General features: G+C 44.6%; 1 protein-coding gene across 3 annotated transcripts in view; it reads right to left on the bottom strand.

Moving 5' to 3' along the window:
- Positions 1–7849: 7849 nt before the first annotated feature.
- ADK (adenosine kinase) overlaps positions 7850–17151 on the bottom strand; it is a 196500-nt gene continuing 187198 nt past the window's right edge. For all 3 annotated transcript variants that reach the window (XM_083738500.1, XM_083738502.1, XM_083738501.1), the window contains exon 11: positions 7850–8925. In XM_083738500.1, the coding sequence (XP_083594626.1) occupies positions 8801–8925 (125 nt within the window). In that variant the 3' untranslated portion in view covers positions 7850–8800. The remainder of the gene's footprint in view (positions 8926–17151) is intronic.

Below are 17151 nucleotides of genomic sequence, written 5' to 3'. Positions count from 1 at the left end.
GCACTGGGCTCTTTCCATTAATTAAGCAATAGGGGAGAAAAACGTCTCCCCCCCCCCATCACCCTCTTCCCCATTCTCTGGAGTAATCGGAGCCTGAGCTGTTCCTTGCTACCCTCAGTTGCCCTTGGACTAGTCAGGCCACCCCCCTTAATCATTAGCAACTTGTGGGGAGGGGAGGGAACAAAGCAGAGGGGAGGCCACAAGATGTTTTAGTTTCTTAGTTTAGAAAAAAATATATAGGTGGGTAAGTGGCAGGGGGAAGCACGGCTGTGATGTATTTGATGACATAGGGGAAAGAAAGGAACAGGGAGAAGTTTCTCTTCCTCTCTGTCATAATATGAAAATTCAGGACATACACTGGAAGATTTGGCACAGATAAAGGTAAAGACGGGGCACAAAGAATGGGGTACGGTCATTACAGCAGTGGTTCTCCAAGGGGGTGGCAGGAGAGGAGGGCAAGTGTGGTGGGAAAATTCAATGACAATCAATATATTTTGGGAATGATTGGTGTATATATATAGGGACATGGGTGGCGCTGTGGGTTAAACCACAGAGCCTAGGACTTGCTGATCAGAAGGTCGGCGGTTCGAATCCCCGCGACGGGGTGAGCTCCTGCTGCTCAGTCCCTGCTCCTGCCAACCTAGCAGTTCGAAAGCACATCAAAGTGCAAGTAGATAAATAGGTACCGCTCCAGCGGGAAGATAAACGGCATTTCCGTGCGCTGCTCTGGTTTGCCAGAAGCGGCTTATTTATGCTGGCCGCATGACCCAGAAACTGTACGCCGGCTCCCTCGGCCAATAAAGCGAGATGAGCACCGCAACCCTAGAGTTGGTCACGACTGGACCTAATGGTCAGGGGCCCCTTTACCTTTGTGTGTGTGTGTGCAAGTGATACAGAGAAAAAAGGAGGGATGTGAGGGGGAGGGGAGAACAAAGATGTGTATCATCATCATCACCATCATCTGTCATTGCTTTGTGACATTTTGGTTAGCCATAATCTGATTTTTCAAAATAAAAGTGACAGTACAACACTCAGCTCTGCATGCTAACATGACTTACCTCTTCCTCTGCATTAACTTATTTGGTCCAGGTCTATCTGCCCATCACTTCTCAGCGGATGGACCTGATGTCGACCCACAGGTAGACTTGGCACCCAGATGTCTTTATACTCCTGCCGAAACCTGTAATTCCTCCTTTGACTCCTGTCACCCTTTCTAGGCCTTAACTGACGGAGCTCTTGCTACCATCAACATCACAGCATTTTTAAAGAAAGAAAGAAAGAAAGAAAGAAAGAAAGAAAGAAAGTCAGAATAACGATTCTGGTGTACACTTTCATACACTCTTCTGACTCCCCACTCCCTCCAGCAACATTGGGATAATACTTTGCAGAACTAGTGTAACTTGTGATCTCTCAGCTACCCCCCCCCACCCTGAACTACAAGCATAATAATGATGGACTTTATCTGCATTGGCAGAGCAATTTTAAAAAAATATTTACATACTAAAGAACAACCCCCCCACCCACTTTTTGTGTATGTGAAGTAAGACCAAAGTTTGATCATGGACTCTGGTACCTTTTGTTTTTGGGTTGATGTGCTACCCCCCTGTCCCAGCCACACTAAAATTCTGAATACCTCAATTGTTTTTATGGGGTGGCAGTCACTTCTCCACGTGCGAAGACCAGCAGAAAAGGCTCAAAAACAAACCAGAAAGTGCTTTCTCCGAGAGTCTTAAGCAATGGGTGCTTCACTTTAGTTGTTTCTTTCTCTCATTGGCTAGACTAGCTTTTCTAAATGTCAAGCATTGGTGTGATGTCAATCACTGGCAAAAAATTACTGAAAGGTTGGAGCATTTGCTGATCTGGGGGCCAAACCCACATGGCTGCTTGTTGTTCAAAGGAAGCAGGAGAGAGCAAAAAGTGTGGGGCGGGGAGAAGCAAAGGCTGCTGGGAGCCTGCTAAGCCACACCCACTGGCAACTTGAGCTCAGGGCTCAGGTTAACCCTTTCATGCATGAGAGTCCGTAACTGTATATTACAACACCACAGAGAAGGAGATGTCTAGATACACAGCAAGCCAAGCAACCTATTTAATTGCTGTGCAATGGGTCTTCTACATCTGGAAAAAGTGGGCAGTGGTTTCATTATGTTAAAAGGAAAGGTAGGATTTTCCGAGCTCTGGGGTGAAAAGTGGGACGCCAAACAGGAAAAACATGAGGAGGAAATAAATTCAGTCTGAAAGGAGTAGCGGTTGAAAGTCACATCTCTAAACGGCTCCATTGGCCGATCATTTGGTGTAACCAGATGAGCAGGTTCCAACAAGTTTTCACACTTCAGTGAAGCTGAGCTCGAATCTTTCTGACTGTGCAGCAGAAGGCGATCCTGTAATAAATGCTTCATCTTTCCCCAATCATCCCAAATTATTCACATGAAAGATCCTGTTCCCTCTCTTGGACTCTAATGAAGCTCCCGTTGAACCAATTATTCACTTGCTATTCATGTATTGTCTCACAAGGAAATCTCTGAAGCGGCATCATTAGGAATAAGAGATGATTGGCTTGAGGTGCCCCCCCCCCCCCCGGACAACTTCCTATTTTTGCTCCAAAAGTCATTGCTTTGAGCTAGCAATTTAAAGTGTGATAATCTGATGGAAAGCGATAAAATGCACCCAACTGCAGCATTGAAAATGGCCATATAATTATGCTTCTCATGACATGTATTATTATTTTTTAATGATAAAAGCAAAACAAAAAAACCCCACCTGTGCTGGAGTTGGGGAAATGCTGACAAACAACACTTTGACTTCAGTGGGATATTTATTTAATCCAGCAATTCAACTTCTTTTGCATTTTGCATTTGTCCTCCAGAGCACAACCATGTATGTGAAATGTGTGTTTGGTGCATGCAAATGGGGCATGGCTGATGGGAGTTGTAGTCTCAAGCATCCAGAGGGTACCAGATTAAGGACGGCTTGCTTTCGGTATGTCAGCATGTATCAGGGATGCAGCCAGCCTTGAACAGAAAGTAGCTTTACTACAACTGTCCCGGGCTTGCAGGGGAGATGGCTGAAGAGGAAAACAGCTTCTAGCATTTTAGGTAAAGGTAAAGGGAACCCTGACCATTAGGTCCAGTCGTGACCGACTCTGGGGTTGTGGCGCTCATCTCGCTTTATTGGCTGAGGGATCCGGCATACAGCTTCCAGGTCATGTGGCCAGCATGACTAAGCCGCTTTTGGTGAAACAGAGCAGCACATGGAAACGCCGTTTACCTTCCCGCTGGAGCGGTACCTATTTATCTACTTGCACTTTGAGGTGCTTCTGAACTGCTAGGTTGGCAGGAGCAGGGACCGAGCAACGGGAGCTCACCCCGTCACAGGGATTCGAACCGCCAACCTTCTGATCGGCAAACCCTAGGCTCTGTGGTTTAACCCACACCACCAACTGCGTCCCATCTAGCGTTTTAGGGGACCCATTAAATATTTTAAGATGACTCGTCGAAGTGACAGCTTTCATAGGCATGTTTTGGCTCTTTTATTCTGTGCTGCTTAAAACAGCACTGTGAAGTGACCTTCAATATCTCAATACCTTTGCTTGTCTTGTTCTCTTCCATGTTAGTGGTTGAGCGTGTAGACTAGCCGAGTCAAGGGACAACGTCCCTTTGCATTTTACAGGCCACCAGTGGCATCGCAATGTGCAGGGGTTTGGCTCCTTCTTGCTACAACACAGAACTGCCACCTCTCAGCTTGCGACTTACATGTGCGCAGGCAAGAGTGGTAAAGAACACAGACCTGAATACAATACACAATACGCCAGCCTCAAGCCTCAGTCAATAGCTTCTGTTTTGAAAGGCAGCTCAGGTCAGCCACATTGTGATCGCGGGAGATGACCTGCCGAGCGGCAGCGCTTTATGATTTGTGGGTTTCTAGACTGACTTGGCTCCATTTTTACTACTCATTTTCCCTCTAAGGAACTAGGCTGTTCAGCAGCTTTGGCAGCTGACGGCTATTAACTGTCACACTCCAGTAACCAGGGGATAGTTAGAGCGGCATTAAATATTTGCACGGTGCAGAGAGGCTGCACTTCATCTTGGAAATCCCTGGGCTGCAGAGCACTTGAAGGAGACCCACCTTATTGCTATTCTGATCGCTCTCCTTTTCATTAGACGTGTGAAATCTGTCAGCTCCATGGGCACAACCAAAAACTTGTCCTTTATGCCTGCCTGGCCACACAGGAATAACCAAGGCCGGCAAGCCTTTATTTGGGCTGCTTTCTTGGTGCACTGGCTTTAATTGCTTCCCCCAAACACTGCACTTGGCAAGGGATCTTTGTGAAACAGTGTTCCTTTTCCATTACAAAACTGAAATCCTGAGGCTGTTTTATAGACGTAGTTCCCGGGGTGCTTGACGAACCCTAGTAGTCCGATGTGCAAAAGGGGTGCATAGGGTGCGGGCGGGCAGTGCCAGTTTGGAAGAAAGCCCAGCTGCAAGTACAATGCCAGATCAGAGTATAAAGGTAAAGGGACCCCTGACCATTAGGTCCAGTCGTGACCGACTCTGGGGTTGCGGCGCTCATCTTGCTTTATTGGCCGAGGGAGCCGGCGTACAGCTTCTGGGTCATGTAGCCAGCATGACTAAGCCGCTTCTGGTGAACCAGAGCAGCACACGGAAACGCCGTTTACCTTCCCGCTGGAGCGGTACCTATTTATCTACTTGCACGTGACGTGCTTTCGAACTGCTAGGTGGTCAGGAGCAGGGACCGAGCAACGGGAGCTCACCCCGTCGCAGGGATGCGAACCGCCAACCTTCTGATCGGCAAGTCCTAGGCTCTGTGGTTTAACCCACAGTGCCACCCGTGTCCTGAGATCTGAGTATACAAGGATCATAAATAGGGCTTTGTGTGCTTCATGCTTCATTGCTTTTTTAAAATGCTCGAGTCATCTAAAATCTGCAACTTTTAAACATTATAGAAACGGAAAAAGCTTCTTCCATCATTTCTCTTGTAGAATCCGTTCGGCCATTTGTTTCCTATTACACATCCTTCCTCTTAGTTTTGATCATCACGGCGAGAAGCAGGATTTTCTCGCCCTGGGTAGAAGAGCAGAATCTGCATGGCGGGTGGCGGTGTCTGATTTTCAGAAGGTGGAGGCTCAGCAAATATAGTTCTGGAACCCCTTGCATAGCATATTAAAGAAAAACCAAAGGCCTGTTTTTTAAAAACTGTTAAGGAAGCCAGGAATGCAATCAGGGCAATATACATGGCTGGTGGGTTTCATAGCTGGTTTCTGTGCAAGACTCAGAATGTCAGAACTGGCTTGGATATAGGTTATGATCCACTTGATGAGAGCGGTGTTTCTATTCTGGCTTCCTCCTAAGCACATTCTCCTTGCCCACTGGCTCCGCATCAAATCAGTCTTTCAGAATCCCTATTTCCGACACCTTCCGTTTTTGTTATTACATCTCCGCAAAAGCAGAACCAGACCCTCAGCTTTTCAGAGAACTAGCTTCCTTGGCTTCTTCAGAAAATACATTTTCCCTCCTTTTCTTCTCAAATGTTTGATGCAACGGCCAATTCAGGCTTCTAACATATTAGGAATATGGTTCATAAAAAAATCCTCTTGCAGGGAATAATGAGCAAAGGAAAAAAAATTGGGGGGGGGGGAATCTTTGCAACTGTTTGGGATGCTTAAGTGCTCACAATAAGGCATGACTATCTGAAAATGATTAGTGTCACTCGCCCAGTCCTGTGGAACACCCTGCCAATAGAGATTTGGTGCCAATTTTTAAATACCTGCTGAAATCTTTCCTATTCTGCCAGGCCTATGAGGGCAATTAAGAGTACACCTTCCCTCACAATGGTCTGTGGGTGTTTGCTTCCCATGTCTTTTTGCTTTTAACTTTCTATGATTTTATTGTTTGGTTTTATGTTTTTATATTGTTGTAAACTGCTGTGCTGTATATCTTTATGATACAGCAGGGTTGAAACGTATTTTTTTTTAATAAATAAAATAAAAAGACCTTAAGGGCATGCCTATTTTCTCCAGGCTGTAAGCAGACTTCTTAGAAATGGGAATCACCCTAATGCATGCCCTCTACCCAGCAGGCGCTCATTATTTGTTTAATCCACTGAGATGCTCATATAGTAGCAGTCAGTGCCTGAAATTAAGACTCCTCGCTCCCTCTTTGATCTTTTTGTCAGGCTAATGATTTGTATAATCTCCAAAACCTCACAAACCCTGCAAGCTCAGGAGGAACACTCTTACCTTTCGAGTACCTGTCCTGTGTTTCCTAAACAGGAGCTATATTTAACTACAAGCCAATCACATGATCGCCGAACAGGAACAGCACGGACACACGTCGGCTTAATGCTCCTGAGCTTTGCCTGCCATCAGTTCTTTGCAAGGTGATTTATTTCCAAACCCCAACATAGTACCACGGCTTAGTCGAAGATTTCCTCATGCAAAAGGTGCAATCCTTTTCTCTCACCATCCGGCTGCCATTTTTCGAGCGCTTACTCCCACCTATTGCCGATTTTGTCCTGACAGTTTTATTTATTTCCATTTTGGCCTTCCCCCACCTGAAGTTAAGAATTTTTATTGTTCAGTGTGGGGGAGCGCTCTGGGACCCCCCACGGCGATATAATCAGCAGAAGCAGAGTTAGGCAAAAATTGAGGAATGAATCAAGCAAACGAGAGAGAGAAGGGGAAAGCATGCAATTTATTTAAACGACGCAAATTTATGCAGGTTGCAGAATTCAGCTATGCTTGGCGCAGAATTTGGTTTTTGCTTTGTTTTAGCGCATTAGCCCCAGATATAAATCACATCCTGTGTAAAAGGATGAAGAGCTTGCACATTGCCGGATCAAATTTGTGACAGTTGCTCAAAAGGGAAAGACATCAGAATAAGGCACTGAATGAATGATACCACTTTTTTGTGGCAGCCAGGAATTTAAAGAACCAAGCTCAATGTTGACTGTCCTGGCTGTTGCTTTCGTAGCCAAAACAGAACCACCCACACTCAAGGGGGAGGTATTAGCACGGTTGGAAAGCCCTGAAGTTTGCAGAAATACAAAAGAACATTAGGGAGGGGGAAAATCTTTTGAGTGGGGGGGCACACCAACCTCATGAGGACTGAATGTGGTCGGTGGATGCTCAGTGGCCACAGATGGCTAACTGATGCAGGTAGAGTTGGAAACAGAAAATTTGGTGGGAGCACTGAATAGATGGTGCAGGCCCCCCTTATTTATATATCCAATTTTGAAGTTATTTTTCTCTCTGTGCTCACATTTTTAACATAGAATTTTGGTATAAATGGAGGTAGAGACAAGGGGGAAAGCTAGATATCTTTGCAGTGTGTGAATGAAGCTGTTTGGGTAACTGTAAATATACCTCAGATTTGCACTTTTCAAGAGCTGTTTCTTAAATGTACCCTTTTGACTCTGCCACTAAGAGTTTTTGCCACTGAATAATATTCTACATCCTCTAGCAGGACTCTGTGTGCCTTTGGCGAGGGAATTGAAAGAGACAGACCTCACCATATGGTCCTGGCTTAAAAATATAATCCATTATAAAGCCACTAAGACCTTTAGTTTTGTACTCCAGGGACAACCCTGAGATATGAATTATTTTACTGATATAGTCAAACTGTCCCTGTATTTGCTGGGGGTGTTTTCCATTTGGAAAGTTTGTAGTTCTTGATAAATAATGCCCAACCTCTTCCCCCCTCCTTTCTAAATGATGAGGCTGTTCTCAGCATCAAAGGGACACACAGAAAAATTAAAACAAAATTAAAAAACATTTGATATGCTGACTCACTCTACTTTCTGTCATAAGGTCACACAAATGAAAAGCCAGAGAACAACTGTATCACAATTGTTTTATTTATCAGTATCAAATTACATAGTAATGAATGACATTTTTAGAACATCTCTCTTGAATACTGTCATACATACAAATAAAGATCTCTCAGTTATTTGAAGTACATTATTTGTCTTAAAACTGTGCGTTGAAATAAAAAGATTCCGTTTTGGCATATCCTGATGAGAAAACCTGCATGAATATTTCTGTACTTCACTTTCACCAATGTATAATATATCTGCTTTGAGATGCATCCTTCAGCTCGCAACAGGAGAATATCCTGTTATGGGCTTTTATTTATATCATAAGAACACCCTGATCTTGCCCTGGAAGAAATGAGCCCCCTGCCCCCAAATCTACAAGATCCTGCACTTAATTAGGAGCCTACTCCTAAACCTCTTAAAGTCAGCAAGATTGCTCTGGACCACACAGCCTTGGGTAAGCTCCCTGAAACATGGGCAAATTCCTATGTAATGCAGTGGAAGCAGGAAGGAGCCCTGTGTGTGTGAATATAGCACACATAGGAGCAAACAGTGCAATTCCTCGCACGAGTACACTGCTGTTAATTCAGTCTTCGGCCAATTAAAGTGTTTGAGGGTTTCTCACCTGCTCAAGCTGAGCAGGATCGGTCAGGGTAGAATATATCAGACGACTATATTAGAAGAGCTTACATCACAGCTAAACAGTGGCGGGTGCTTTCGTACAGAGTTGCTCCTAGGAACTGTACGAAGGGAGTACACAAGTGTCAAGCTGAAGAGAGGCCTGGCCCCTCAATGTAAAACGTGCAAGACACTGTTGTGCTGGAGACAGGGAAAGGGCACTCAGACAGAGGTGTGCGAAAGGTCAAAGTGAATCCAAAGTACAGAAGACTCAGTGCAGGGCAGCTGGGGAAAGGGGTCAATGGAGGGAAGGTAGGCAGCGTCTCCTCTTGATCCTCGGAGGTTGCCCAAGTATCAGTGGAAGTCGGGCTTCTCTGGGAAGGTGCAGCCAGAACGCTTTATGATCACGCTGGCGGCGTAGTGTCCTGCGCGGATGCACTCAGTCAGCGGCCGGTCATAGACAAGCTGCGAGAGGAAGCCTGCAGGAGGAGAGGGAAAGGAGGTGTTATGGAGAAAGTGTTGGGAACCACCTGGGAACGTGCTGGGAGGCGGTGGTTGCAAGGCGACCGTTCTTAAGCCTGACACTCACATCAACTTGTGTTTTGGAGTCGGAGGCATCTACATGCTTTGGTAGCTAACTACAGCTTGACTAGCGCTTCGTCCGTCCTCTGAATGTCAGGCCACGCGGTTTGGGGCTCTTCAGCAGACACTCTTCCAAAGACCCAGGAAGAGGGAAGACCAGTGGGGTCAGCTGAAACATCTGACTTCCTGCTTTGGGACCTTAAGGCATGGGTGAAACTGGTTCCTCAGTCTCGTTGTTTGCACCTTAACATTTATAGCCTATTCTATCCTGTGTGGGTTTAGACTTCTCCACAACAAGTAAATGAAATAAGGGATAGAAGAGGAATGCGCTCAGTCCACATTTTAAACTTGAACCAGCCTACTTCAACAGTCCCAGCCTTTTACGCAGACTGGAATATGCAGCTAGGAATTGGAGTGGGTACCGTTTTGAATTTTGCTGTGCCATTTTGATTAAAAAAAAGACGCACACAAAAATACCTGTTTTGCAACAAAAGAAAAAAACCCACCCCACAAGATGTATTTTAGAGGAAAATGCATTGAAAAGCTATTTAAAAAAATAATAATGAATTTTTGTGCATCTTTTAAAACACAGTACAGTAAGTCTGCAACTTATGGACATTTAACTTGTGTGCATTTACACATGTGGCAATAAGTAAAATAAAATAAAATAGGGAGGAAAGGGGGTGGGTTCCAGGAAAAATGACTTTGGTAATCCCACCCACCATTGAACCTATTGGGTTTTTTACTATACACCATTATGGCTTTAGGTACAATTCCTGGACTATAACCCCCACAAAAGTTGTGGGCTTATTGTATGGGAAAGGAAAAAAGGTAAAAAAGGACATATGCATCAATGCATGGGAAACTGACACAGAAGAATGCCTTGCTGATCCATTCATCCATCGCTAGCTAGAGACAGCTACACAAAATAAAAACCACATACGAACTATTTAAAGAAAGGGGAGAAAAGAGTCTCAAGTATGTGGGTGATAGAGAGCTGTCATATGAGCAAGTCATGGACTCATGCATTCCTTCCTTCACATGCTCCAATTCACATCGTTTGCACTGAATAGGAAGAAAATATTGTTTGCTATTACATCCAAACAGTTTTCACTTGTCCTCCTAATCGGAACTGGAAGCTATTTCTAAATCATAGTTTCCAAATCTGCTTTGGAAAGCAACCAGAAACCGTAGCTTGCAGGTTTGGTTCTAACAGCAAACGATGGTTTGTTCTATATAGGAAGTACAGAAGTTGGAGTGACTGAAGAATGGAATTATAGAGGAAGTGGAAGTGAGGGAGCAGGTGAGCCTTGGGCTCACTCATGCAATCTCAGACCATGTGCGGATAAACCCATGGTCTCTGCGACACTACAGAATATTTAATAAGATTTCACTCCCAGGTCCCAGAATAGACCTCCTCTCCACCTCCAACAGTTCACGGCTGACAGAAAAGGTGCTGTAGAATGTGATGGGCTGTGGGGAGGCCAGAACTCTTTAATGACCACTTAGACTTATGAAAAAACCTGATTTTATGAAGACTATAGGATGCAACACGGTGGCTGACCACCAATGTACATCCCAACGATGGCACGGTCTCTTTTCATATATACTCTCCCCTCAACCTCCATCAGCGGCATAGTTTGGTCAAAGAGAGGCAAGACCCTAAGAAGGGAAGACCCAGCCTAAGTTGGATGACATCCCCTCAGCGTTTCCAGGAATCCTTCATATTCCCATAAAACTTGTGCTCAGGAAATGCTTTCACTAAGCCAGGGCTCATCCTACTTTTGGTGATACTCTCTAAAATTAAGAGTCTATAGATTCTGGCCTACTAATTGGTACCTTTTTTCTAATGTTCCCAAATGGCCCAGGAACCAGGCTTTTCCATTGCTCATTCCCCCTACAGCATCTCCTAAAAAATGCTAGTCATAGTGACACTCGTGACATCTGTTTCCTATTATGACACCACTAAGTGGGGAGTTCTCAGCCCAGACCTCCCCCATGAGTTTCCAAGTGTCTGGGCACACTGTGTGTGTCACCTTAACCCATGTCATATGGATGCCTTTCTCATTCGGTTTCTCCCTTTCATTACATGCTTATGTGAGGTTGAGATTTACAACATGGCAAAAGCCATTTAACCCAGATGCTGCCCTTTGAGCAAAATATCACCATGTGATATTATAAAAATGTAAACATAAACCAAAGTGCAGCAAAGACGAGGATAGACCGCCAATACACCATGAAATGTGGTAGTGCTTTACAAAATAGGCTTGCCCCAGCCACAACTAATGTGGAAAAACCCTGTAACTACACACAGATGGACGGCTCTCACGGACACTTGATCATCCATTCACACATTTTAAATCTATCCTCGTTCACACATTTAGTATACGAGAGGAAGGCAAAGGGTCAACTAAGTAGGTGCTCTAGTGGCAGTCAGCACAGTGAATCCCACCAACGCAGTGTTTCTCAAACTTGGATCCCCAGCTGTTGTTGGACTACAACTCCCATCGTCCCTAGTGAGCAGGACCAGTGGTCAGGGATGATTGGAGTTGTAGTCCAACAATTGGATACCCAAGTACCCAAGTTTAGGGATGCTTCTTTTAATGTTTGATGTATCATAGTATTTTAATATTCTTTTGGAAGCCGCCCAGAGTGGCTGGGGAGGCCCAGCCAGATGGGCGGGGTATAAATAAATAAATAAATAAATTATTATTATTATTATTATTATTATTATTATTATTATTATTATGAGAAACACGGCTCTAGCGCAATGGGGCTTCCCCACTCTCCTCCCAAATTGGTTCAGGGTGGGTGGGGTCTGGAGAGCCCCCCAGACAGAGCATTTTGTTATGCCGGCGGAAATGCTTGCACTAACAGAACAAGGGAGCACAATGCTGAATTCCTCCCAGAGATTTCCTCTTAAGTGTTTGTGTTTATGAACTTGGAATTCTGAGAACTACCATGGATCGGCTGGTTGGCGTTAGCCTTGAAAGACTTGCATTCTGGGTCTTACGCAACTGTGTGGCGGATGTTGGATGTTACCATTCGGACAACCAGAAGACGGGAATGTTCGCTTAATGCAGACAAAGGGGTTCAATCTTGGGTATGCACCCTAAGGACGCCTAGAAATTGTAGTGCTTAATTTTGGGGGGTGGGGTGATTGGGAGGTATGTCAGGACTCAAGTCTGTTCAGTAATACCACCACTCTCCATTACAACCCCTTCCTCTGATCATTCATAGATAGATAGATACTCTGTAGTTAATAGGTAAAGGTAAAGGTAAAGGGACCTCTGACCATTAGGTCCAGTCGTGACCGACTCTGGGGTTGTGGCGCTCATCTCACTTTATTGGCCGAGGGAGCTGGCATACAGCTTCCAGGTCATGTGGTCAGCATGACTGAGCCGCTTCTGGTGAACCAGAGCAGTGCACGGAAACACCGTTTACCTTCCCGCCAGAGCGGTACCTATTTATCTACTTGCACTTTGTCGTGCTTTTGAACTGCTAGGTTGGCAGGAGCAGGGACCGAGCAATGGGAGCTCACCCCGTCACAGGATTCGAACTGCTGACCTTCTGATCGGCAAGTCCTAGGCTCTGTGGTTTAACCCACAGCGCCACCCGCATCCCTAAGTAGTTAATAGTGTCAGGAAAAAACCTCTGCTCAGTGTATTTTTGCCTATTCTTGCTTCATATAGTCCAGGGTTGAAACCTGGCATTGAATGTAGATGTTGCAGCCAAAGTAGGAATTAAGCGCTGCAGAAATATTAGGAAACCTGTTGTTAAGAGAAGCTTCTGGTTTCTATTAATTATTGAGTATTACGCAGTCATGAGAAGCACAATGGTAAGAACATAGGAAACGTCTGTCCCCTCCCCAATTTGAGCCAGTCATAGGGCAGACTGAAAACAGGTTTGTTTTGACAACGTTCTTCTAGACAACAACGGAGATTGCGATGAATGCAGATCAGAGGGCCTAGTAAAGGCTGCTGCCATCACTGGGAAGAGAATGAAGTATTCCCAGGACAGGAGGAGAATACTTTGGGTCGAGTGTAAAGACCACAGGAATCTCAATGATGACCATCTCCCACCTAAGGTTGCCAGACACCTCCTAGTGGTGGCAAGCCATTCTCCCTACCAAGTGTGGCTACACGGACAACGTCGGAGCAGCGTGTCTGGACAAAATCAGATGGTTTCCGAGTAGCACAATGAAAACAATCTGCTGTCCGTTAACTTAACATGCATTCTTACAGGACAAATCACTGGATGCAAAAGAGAGAGAGACAGCGTCAGGCACGGAAACCCAACTATCTGGAAGGCCTGAAGCTTGCCAGCAAGTTTCTAGGTGGTTAAAGCTCAAGAGCTAGTGGTGCCTTGCATGTATATAAAAATTAGGCAGATAAAAACAGCAATTTCTGAGTCAGTGTGTCTAGAATGCATTAGGCAGGTTGCCAAACGCACACAGACACAGAAAACAGGGTTTGGCAAAGAGCAGGAGGAGTTCTGCTCTCCCCTCTCCCTCAAAGATGAAAAGTAAGTGTGTGTTTGTGTGTCCCATTTTGGCCAGTGCTCAAGAACACATACAAAAATAGCAAAGGGTGGGAAGGATCTTACAGACTGAAAACACAACAGCCATTCCTCACGACATCTAGAAGTAAGACTCTTCCAGTCCACAACTCTTTAATGAATAGCCCGCCCCAGCAATCTGAGGTCTGCTTGCATAGGTGCTCACCTTTTCCGGGAATCCCTTCAAACTGTAATGCTGTGAGTGGTGCAGTGTGTGTGTGTGTGTGTGTGTGTGTGTTAGGGATCTTTAACGAATAATTCTCCATATTTCAACCCATTTCCAATAATAATAATAATAATAATAATAATAATAATAATAATAATAATAATATATTTATACCCCGCCCATCTGGCTGGGCCCCCCAGCCACTCTGGGCGGCTTCCAAAAAAATATTAAAATACTGTAATACATCAAGCATTAAAAGCTTCCCTAAACAGGGCTGCCTTCAGATGTCTTCTAAAAGTCTGGTAGTTGTTTTTCTCTTTGACATCTGATGGGAGGGCGTTCCACAGGGCAGGTGCCACTACCGAGAAGGCCCTCTGCCTGGTTCCCTGTAACTTGGCTTCTCGCAGCGAGGGAACCGCCAGAAGGCCCTCGGCACTGGACCTCAGTGTCCGGGCAGAACGATGGGGGAGGAGACGCTCCTTCAGATATACTGGACCGAGGCCGTTTAGGGCTTTAAAGGTCAGCACCAACACTTTGAATTGTGCTTGGAAACGTACTGGGAGCCAATGTAGGTCTATCAAGACCGGTGTTATATGGTATCGGCGGCCACTCCCAAGATTCTGATTTCAACTTCAGCTCCTTTTGCCTGTCCCAATAGGTTTCCAAGCTTGCTAGGAACAATGGGAAGACAAAGATGGCCACCCCTCCCAGGTGTTGCATATGGAAGAGGTGTTATAATTCTATTCATATCTGTGTGGGTGAAGATCCTGGGCAAGAGCCTGGGCTCTGGTGTTTAGCTGCTGCTGGCTCTGTAGGGTGTTACACATAAGGGGCCTGAACTTTTGCAGCTAGGCTATCATTTCCAAGGTTCTCAATCACACAGGGAGCCTCCCTGTTGAGGAAGTTCAGCCCCCAGTACATGTTTTTAAATAAAAAAGCAAATTATAAACAAGAATTTTTACGGTGGGTTTTTTGTTTGTTTTTTACATTAAATGCGAAAGCTCAGATGGTTCAAATTATGAGACCCAACAGTTAAAAATCAAATAAAAAGCCTGGAGTTCTGGCAAGACTGTTTGGCTGAAAAATGTTTTGCCGTTGCTGTCAAAAGATGTTTACTTTTAGGCCAAAAGAGGAATAGAAAAAATATTTTTATAAAGGAAGACCCTAAGCCAAATGAACCCAGCTTCGATAAAGAAAGCTGCTGGTTTTTGTCAATTTGTAATAAATCTTTTCCAGCAATTGCGTACAGTTTAATGTGTTTCTGCACCCCTGTTTCTGCTTCCTTAAATACTTTAAGAAGAAGAAGAAGTAAAGAAACATTCATGCCAGCCCATGAAATGGGGCTTTAGCTTTGTTTACATGACAGATCTTTGAAAAGTTCAAGCTGCAAAAGACTCAAACATTTTCTTTTTGTTGTTAAAAAGACAATGCACTAAATATGAAACCATTGCCACCATGTTTGAATGCTCTCCCTGGCATTTTGCATCACATTTGGTGGAAACAGCTGCTCACCCCAGCCAGCCATGTGTTATTTACGAAGGTGCTGCTGTGATATTCAATCATCCCCCAGCTCTTTGCTAATAGCGCTCTGATTTCTGGAAGACTTTCAGAGTCGCTGGCATGGATGATGGGCTGCCCACGAGGCAGGTCAATTGCAGTTAGGTGGTCAGGCACTCAGAGCTTCATGCAGACGATTTGCCATCTTAATCAGCGAACAAACCAACTAACACCAACACGATGCGATGTCGACGATTTAATTGTGTGGCAGATGGCGGCCGTGGCAGCCAAAAAGTATGGTCGATTTGCCTTTATCAGACCCAGGCCCGGCTACTCTGAATGAAAACTTGTTTTCTTTTTAGTGTTCTAAAAGATGCAATTTGGCATCTAATTTCATGCCACTAGGAATGGCAAACAACTTTAAACATTAAACATTCCGGATTAGCCCTGCTGAAGTAAATTGGAGCATGTTTTGGGTAGGACTTGCGGTTTGCCACATATTTGGAAATTTGGCCCATGGATTTTCAAAGAGTTGGAATGGATCTTATGCAAGGACAACTATTTCTTAAAGTCAAAACAAAAAAAAATCCTTCCAGTAGCACCTTAAAGACCAACTAAGTCAGTTCTTGGTATGAGCTTTCGTGTGCATGCACACTTCTTCAGATACACTGAAACAGAAGTTTCCAGACCCTTCTATATAGTGAGAAGGTGGGGAGGGGTATTACTCAGAAGGGTGGTGGGAATGGGTGTTTGGTGTGTCCTTCAGCTCTCTATATTGGACAAACAGGCCAGACCTTACGCCAAAGAATAAACGGACATAAATCGGACATCAGGAATCACAAGACAGAGAAACCAGTAGGAGAACACTTCAATCTCCCAGGACATTCTATACAAGATCTCAAAGTAGCTGTTTTACTACAAAGGAATTTCAGAAATAGACTGGAAAGAGAAGCTGCTGAATTACAACTTATCACCAAACTTAAAACCATGGAGAAACCTGGCCTGAACAAAGACCTTGGATTCTTATCTCATTATACATGACCATGCCATTTTTCACCTTTTCACCCCTTGCTTCTTCCTGTAAGACCTATTGCAGTCGTTAAGAGTCGTCAACAGGCTCATCACAGCTATCTGCCAAACACCCATTCCCACCAGCCTTCTGAGTAATACCCCTCCCCACCTTCTCACTATATAGAAGGGTCTGGAAACTTCTGTTTCAGTGTATCTGAAGAAGTGTGCATGCACACGAAAGCTCATACCAAGAACTGACTTAGTTGGTCTTTAAGGTGCTACTGGAAGGAATTTTTTTTGTTTTGACTATGGCAGACCAACATGGCTACCTATCTGTAACTATTTCTTAAAGGGTCGTCTCTCTTCTCCAAAAGGTGGAATACAAACCTGTGCTTCCCTCCAATTACTTTAATAAGAATGGCTGTGAGTGACTTTGGACTAAAGGCGCCCCCAGAGTTTGCATGTTTGTATGAGTGACGTCTGAATTCTCTGCTCATGGTTATTAAAAAGGGGAAACTCCAATGGACCCTTGGGCAAAATGTGCACCTGAAAAATACATATGGAGCTCATTTCATTTTGCTGTCATTCACTCATCCTCTGTCCGTGATTTGTCGTAAAGCCCAAGGTTGCCTCCTGCTGATTTGACAAGTATCTCCAAATGTTAACTTGGCATGGTACCCAGCAAATATTTTCAGCTGCCATTGATCTCTATTCTGATGTACTTTGTGTGACATGAAAGATCCCAAACCCACATCCCTCTTTGCAAATAACTTAATCCCAAAGAACATTTTGTTGTTGGACAAAATAAAGACTGGGGAGAAGTCCCCCATGATATTCTTGCTGAGAATTTGGTAAAATGTGGTCTGGACAAGGTAACTGTCAGGTGGATTTG

This window comes from Podarcis gaigeae, assembly GCF_964106915.1.
Source record: "Podarcis gaigeae genome assembly, chromosome: 5".
Lineage (NCBI taxonomy): Eukaryota > Metazoa > Chordata > Lepidosauria > Squamata > Lacertidae > Podarcis > Podarcis gaigeae.
The sequence above is the reverse complement of the archived record's forward strand: the minus strand, read 5'-3'. Positions and strand labels throughout refer to the sequence as shown.